The sequence below is a fragment of the Lepidochelys olivacea genome, assembly GCF_965140295.1.
Source record: "Lepidochelys olivacea isolate rLepOli2 genome assembly, chromosome: 7".
Lineage (NCBI taxonomy): Eukaryota > Metazoa > Chordata > Testudines > Cheloniidae > Lepidochelys > Lepidochelys olivacea.
This window is the reverse complement of record NC_140417.1, coordinates 93,145,780-93,152,436: the sequence shown is the minus strand read 5'-3', so window position 1 is coordinate 93,152,436 and position 6,657 is coordinate 93,145,780. Positions and strand designations below refer to the sequence as shown.

Here is a 6,657-nt window from a genome sequence, read left to right as displayed (position 1 = left end):
ATGTTCGGTGCTTTTGAAAATCCCACCTAAGTTTTTGAAGAGCACAAGTCCCAATTAAAGCGAATGGAACTCATGCTCTTCAGTCACTTTTGAAAATTCCACATTACTGTCTTAGTAAAGATTTACATTCCTGCCCTCTAGTGGCCATAACTGTTCTACACCACCAGATAAGAATAAACCTTCTTTGTGTTTGGAAAGCACCTACCACATTGGTGTCTGCTATGGGAATAAAAATATATTTTCAGTGTTACACTAACTGATCTAAGCAATGCTCTGCCTTTACTCATTTAGATAAAATGTACTCTGAAACACCTGTACAGTAAAGGATAGGCAATTGTTTTGAATTCCTGGATTTGGAGATTATTACAGGTTTTACAAAACTGCCTCACACATTCAGGCCAATTATCCCTTTTCAACCTTGACCATTTTTTGGACCAGCTGATAGTGTTTTAAGTGCAGAACTCTAAAAGTAAAATCTTAGTTTAATTCTTCTCTTATACCAAAAGAAGAAAAATTTCTGATCAACATCAATACCAAGCTGCAAATTACTCCAATACTCCACTCTTTTAATCTCTGTTAAGAACTTTTCCATATTCAGAACTACATTATGTTCTACTGTAATCAGTTTATTGTAATATGAATTCTTGTACTCAGAAAGGTTGATTGATTTACTTACATTATGCCTGTAATTACTATCATGCTACCAGAAAACCAGTGAATTTAAATTTATTTAGTGTTAAATGGGTATGGAATGTGGTACAGTACACGTAACACACTTCAAGATGAGTAAAGCAGACCTAATTGCACAAGAGATAAAAGTTTCACCTCAAAAGTCAAGACTATCAAACCATTACAATTTCCACCTTCAGAATGCAAGGTATATCATGCAAAAACTAAAACAGACAAAAACAACATTGTGGTGCCACTTAAATGCTATCTTACCCCAATATTTTACAAGATATGAAGTAATCATCCATAATGAAATATTTTAGCAATGAAACTAAAATATCAACATTTTAATCATATTTACCAGATTTTGCATGACCACCAGTTCCAGCATTACACTAAACCAAGAAGTGGTCAACATCCTGGGAAAAAATACCTTAAATTAAAGCACCTTTTATTCACTGTCAATATTGCTTTCTGCGAGAGTTAGATTTCATGATCTTATTTATTACTCAGATTCTTCACATAATTTTGTACTTTTCAGTACACTTACTCATGGACAGAATAATTACATCATCACCATATCAGCAAGACGATTTAGTAGTCTTGACTAATTATTACATTTAAAACCATGTTAAGGTTATATGACCTGCAAACAAATTAACTTATGGGACAGAGTCCTAGATGTAGAAATATAACCAATTAAAATATGCTTATTCAGTTTAAAATTCAGCCCATGGTATCAACTATAATTGTCTGCATTTTATTTACATATTTTTAAATATGTAGGTAAAAATTGCAGATGTAGTAAAAATAGAGAATGCAGATAAACTATGATGGGGTGAACAAGAGGGCAGTGCATTCATTTATCTGTAATGTGCCTTGATCAGGTGGTTTATCTCCTTTGCTCCCTTCTCCCCCAAGACATAGTCATGTGATAACTGTAGCCAATAACTGCGTAGAAGAGTAGCTCTTTCTGCTCATGCACAAGTGTTTTATCCATCAAGCTGAATGCAAGAAACTAGGATCCTACAATCCTATCTATTTCACTCAGCACAAAGCACTGCAGCAGCAAGCTTCTATTACTGCTGAAGCTACCAGCCTGAGCATAAACAAGGAGGAAGCATAAACAGAAAGACAGGGATGGTCTAAAGATGTCCATCCACCCCATAATGTTTATATTGTGTGTGCACCCACAAGTTATACGGGCTAACCATGATGTGCCAGAAAATAAATCAATTTATTCATTCTCACTAGACATTATGTATTCAGCTTCCTTGTGTTAATTTAAAGTATTAGGGACTTATCTAGAAAGACCTCCTTGAAGTAAAGTTTCCACCTACATTCAAGGAAAATCATTTATTAGCCATAATTCACAGGATCTAATAGCCTTGAAATAAGACTACTGATTAACTACAGATCTAGTCCAATACAAATTCTAGAAGACAATTTAATGATCATGAAATGTGAAATACTGGTAAACAGGTGAGAAAATACTTCAGTAATCAAATGGAGTGTCCTACTTTCATAGGCCATGGTTCTCTGGAATGCATATTTCGTAAATAAAATTATAGGAGTATCTTTTGAAAAACTGTTGAAGCATTGTATAATTCTAAAATGGTTAATTAAAATCAAATTTATATTCTCCACCCTCCCAACAGACAAACCCTGGAATCAAAGACTTCTCCTATTTATGGTGTATGATGAAACATAGATGAACAATGCAATGTTTGGAAAAAAATACTTTGTACAAGGTTGCAGTTCTAAAACACTTATATTACAAAGCAATGTAAATAAATACCATGCTAGTACAAAAGCTCTTATTTACAATTTTACAAATGAAATTGTATTCAGTGTAAATGCAGTGTTTTAAAGAACACAGTATAAGTAAAATGAATTCCTGTGTGGAATATTATAGTTTCTGCTCGATTTCAATGTAGTATTATATAAAAAGCATAGTTCAAGTTAATTTATGCTTATAATTTAATACAGACAAACCCAGTTTACCTGGAATGGTAACTGTTAAAGTGCTGAAAAAGAGGAAGTTTTTGAAATTTTAGAAAACACACTGTACATTATTAAAGCTTTATCAAGTCAAAATGTTAATTTTTTTCACATTTTCTACCACAATGCCTGTGGATAAAAATTTTTCATCAATTCAGTGTAATTTAGAAGATGTTAGGTATTGGTATCTTCATGTTCAGATCTGTTGATTTCCAAAAGCAATTTGCCTCAAGCTTCCATGGTGGCTTCAGGTTTCATAATCTGGTAAGTAATCAAATATTCTGGATAAGCCTGAAAAGCAAATGATTCAGTAAGGTTAATTTTCTCAGCAAATTCAGAACACACATTTTACAGGATTTCTTGCCATCTGAGGAAAAGATGCAACATTTATGTCAGGAAGAAAGGAGAGCAAAATATCTGCCAGAAGTTTTCAGTAAATAAGGACCTCTGGTTCTCAACTTTAAAAGCTTAGGTTTTATTTATATGCATTGAAAAAGAAAGCCCAATAAATCCAGAAAAGAGGCTCAGTGTCAACGGCATACCAGTGAAAAATGGCATTTGGGCTTCTTAAAATTAAGTATATTTTGACAAGAAAAAAAACCCACTACCTGTTCTCCTCTGTAAATGACGTATTCTGCTAAAGCTAGTCCATTTACACTAGGTCGACCAGTAACTGAATGATGTCCTGGAGGAGAATGAGCCATTTTCATTGCACTAAACTGCAGGAAAGACTTGCCCAATGTTACACGGCAAAACAGCAACTGCCTATAGTAAAGAAAAACTTTTACAACCAAAAATGTTTGGAAAATAGGAAAAACATTTCTTGGTCATTCAAAAGCTTTATTCAGGGAGAGCTGTAACTTTAAACCACTTTAGTCATTTTTCATATTCCACAAATTCTGAAGTTTTATCCATAGTATTATGTTCCCCTTTTTAAGTCCTGGTTCCTTTCCCCAACCTCCAGAGATTTTTCTGACCACACACAATGCATGTTATATTAATAGTTTGTGGAAACAGAATGTTTAATAGTGAACTCAAAAACTGCCACCTTAGTTCTTTATTTTTTGGCACAGTATATGTCACTCAAACAGATGAAGTCTACATAAAAATATGCAGTAGTTCCTGACACTAAAATTTGTGTATCTATCTCAGAGAAGGAAGCCAGATTCAAACTATCATCAGGGCCAACTACAAACAGGTCTACTATAAACCCTGGCTCAAATTAAACCCACTATGTATTAGAATTTGTCAGTATATTAGATGTGGTTGCTTTTTTTCTGTTTTATAAAAAGGGATACAAGGACACATATTTCCTTGTGTATCTCCAACTGGTTATCTAAATACTTGGATAAGAAATGTAATTATGCTTTACACACCACTGAAGTTCGTATGCTTGATTTCTACTTTCTTGGACATTTGCTTTCCGTGGCACAACCAGCAACAGTACACACTATAAAAGAGGAACAACCAGTGTCCCACATGCTCCTGGAAGGGATGGTCAAGAGACCTACAGCTAGCCTGGAAAGAGAGTGTGGGCAACAGAGAGGACCAGAGAACAGGAAGACTAAATTTCCTGTTTCCTCCCCAAAGGAAGGTGGCTCTTATGGCAGCACAGCTCTTCATACACTCTAAACAAAAATGCATTTGCTGACCAGATGACAAATTGGCTGGTCAAGGTGGTAGCTCATATAGCTCGAATGACATTTCTCTTTGTTCTGTCCAGGAAGCAGCAACTGCCCAAGCGAAGTAAGTCCGGGAAAGGCGTCTCAGCAGCTTTGTAGGTCAACTAAATACTGGAGCCAATATGCTGGGCTGTGCTCATTCAAGACATGTCTTGCCCCTTTTCAAACCCTTCATATAGAGCAAGCAGTAAGTCCCTCTTATCTGATCTGCTGAAGGGAATCCTGAGTCCTCCTCAAATCTAACGAGTGCCATACCTTTCTCTTCTTCGGCTGGGCTACCAAAGAAGCTTGGAGAGTCTTGCTTTGCTTCAAATGAGAAGGGACACAAGTCTTAGGAAGGAAACTGAAGCAAGTCCCAACTACCACTTTCTCTCTCTTTGGAAGCCAGTGGGACAATGGTAGGACAAAGCTGCAATTTCATCACCATTTCTGGTTAAAGTGACAGCCAACAGGAACACGGCACAGTGAGAAAGCTTAAGTCTGCTGAGTGGAGAGGTTTCAAAAGGAGGTGCTAAGTTTCTGAAGCATTAGATTTAGGTTCCAAAGGGTAACCAGAGACACACAAGAAGAATGCTTTTAGGAACCCAGAAACTGGTGGGAAGGGAAGTTCTACCTTGCTCTTCCTCAGAGCACTAAGGATCAAGGTCTGAACCTACAAGGTGGGGTCAAACATTACTGAACTCATCTTGAAAGAAATACAGGATGATCATAATCTCAAGTCATCTAGCGGACACCTCCCTCACCGTGAACCACATAATATGCAAGTACTGTGCTCTTCTAGAAGTTGCCTTGTTTGTATACCGTCTGGCAGAAAAATATTTATTGATCAATTTTTACTGTACCTTTCATACTTTTAAAAATCTCTACCAAATCCTCTCTTCATTTCCAGGCTACACAATTCTGGGTTTTGGGATCTGAAAGGAGGTAAGTCTTGCAATGTCTTTAACTATCTCCATTGCCCCTCCCTGGCTCTTAAGTTTGCACTGCAGTTTTAAAGGGTGGCAATCAAAAACTCATATAGCAGTACTATCTGTTTTAACTGTTACTGCATAGGCAGACATCTCTACTGAGCTACAGTCTTTCTTCAGAGACTCTGCTGGGGACTTGATTGCCTCTAACACAAGCTGTACTTGAAAAATCAGATTTCTTGGTATGAATGATTCTGGTACAAAGTATTGTAACTTACCTGTGGCAAGCATAACAAGATCTATCTTTGTGAACTGGGCATCCAGTGCCACCTCCAATTCCATATACATACTGATTGCTTTTGGAAGAGTTTTCAGCAAAATATATCCCAGCTCCAAACATTCCACCTATGTATGCATGTCTCTCATCAAAACCTTTATGAATGATTGCATTCACAAAAGGGGAACCTAGAAGTAAATTAATAAGGAAAAACATTTAAATTAATCACCTACAGTTTTTATGTAATCATTAATTATTAAATCATTTCAAAAGCCTGTTGATTGTTATATCCTCCTTGTCAAAAACCCCTAAGATTTACCAGTAAAGTTACCTTTTGTTGAAATAGATAAATTTTCAGCAAGTCAGAGCAACTATGTGATGCAGTATCAGTCTGCCACAGCAAGCATTTAATATCCACTGTATTACAGCAGTGTACGCTGTTACATTCACAAAACATTAGACACCTAGGGACAATTCCTGACCTGTCTTTACAGAGAAAGCTGCATAGGTGCTCGACACCCTTTCTGTAGAGCTTAGTTCTACAAGTCTCCCTGGACAAGTCGGTTTATGGGGGTTTTGGTTGGACATATTCCTGGAGACTTCATCGCATGACATAATCTTTAATTAAATATTAATCTTGAATTCCTGGAGACTCCAGGACAATCCTGGAGGATTGGCAATCCGAGTGTGAATTATGGTGCAGCACTTTGGTGTGCACTGCTATTCATACGAGCAGTGTGTACTGAAGTGCTGCACCATAACACTACCATATGGATACTGTGGGCACAAACTAAAAGGTTCCTAGTTTGCATTAATGTAAACTACTCAGGGGACTTACAGTGCAACACTTTGGTGTGAACTGCTATTCACACCACTGTGGTCCAGCCTGCGGGGCAACGTAGAGAAGCTCACAGATTCCATTTCTTTACAACTCTGAGATTCACTAGAGCTGCAGAGCTTCCTTCAACCCTAAGGCTGTAGTAGCTGCACAGCAGCTCTGCTCACATTCAACAACTGAGGGTAAGGAGAGGGATTCTTAAAAGTATAGAAATGTATGGCTGGAAAGTACCTCGAGAAGTCATCCAGTCTAGCCCCCTGTGCTGAGGCAGGACCAAATTAA

The 6,657-nt window shown here is 37.1% G+C and overlaps 1 protein-coding gene across 5 annotated transcripts in view; it reads right to left on the bottom strand.

Annotated features, from left to right (window-relative positions):
* Nucleotides 1-549: 549 nt before the first annotated feature.
* TNKS2 (tankyrase 2) overlaps nt 550-6,657 on the bottom strand; it is a 70,346-nt gene continuing 64,238 nt past the window's right edge. For 3 of the 5 annotated variants that reach the window (XM_084635029.1, XM_084635028.1, XM_084635031.1), the window contains 3 exons: nt 5,539-5,725; nt 3,279-3,435; nt 550-2,961 (listed from right to left, as the gene is read on the bottom strand). In XM_084635029.1, the coding sequence (XP_084491155.1) occupies nt 2,899-2,961; nt 3,279-3,435; nt 5,539-5,725 (407 nt within the window). In that variant the 3' untranslated portion in view covers nt 550-2,898. Of the gene's footprint in view, nt 2,962-2,994; nt 3,436-5,538; nt 5,726-6,657 lie in introns of those variants that run through there. The other 2 variants (XM_084635030.1, XM_084635027.1) reach the window with 2 other exon arrangements.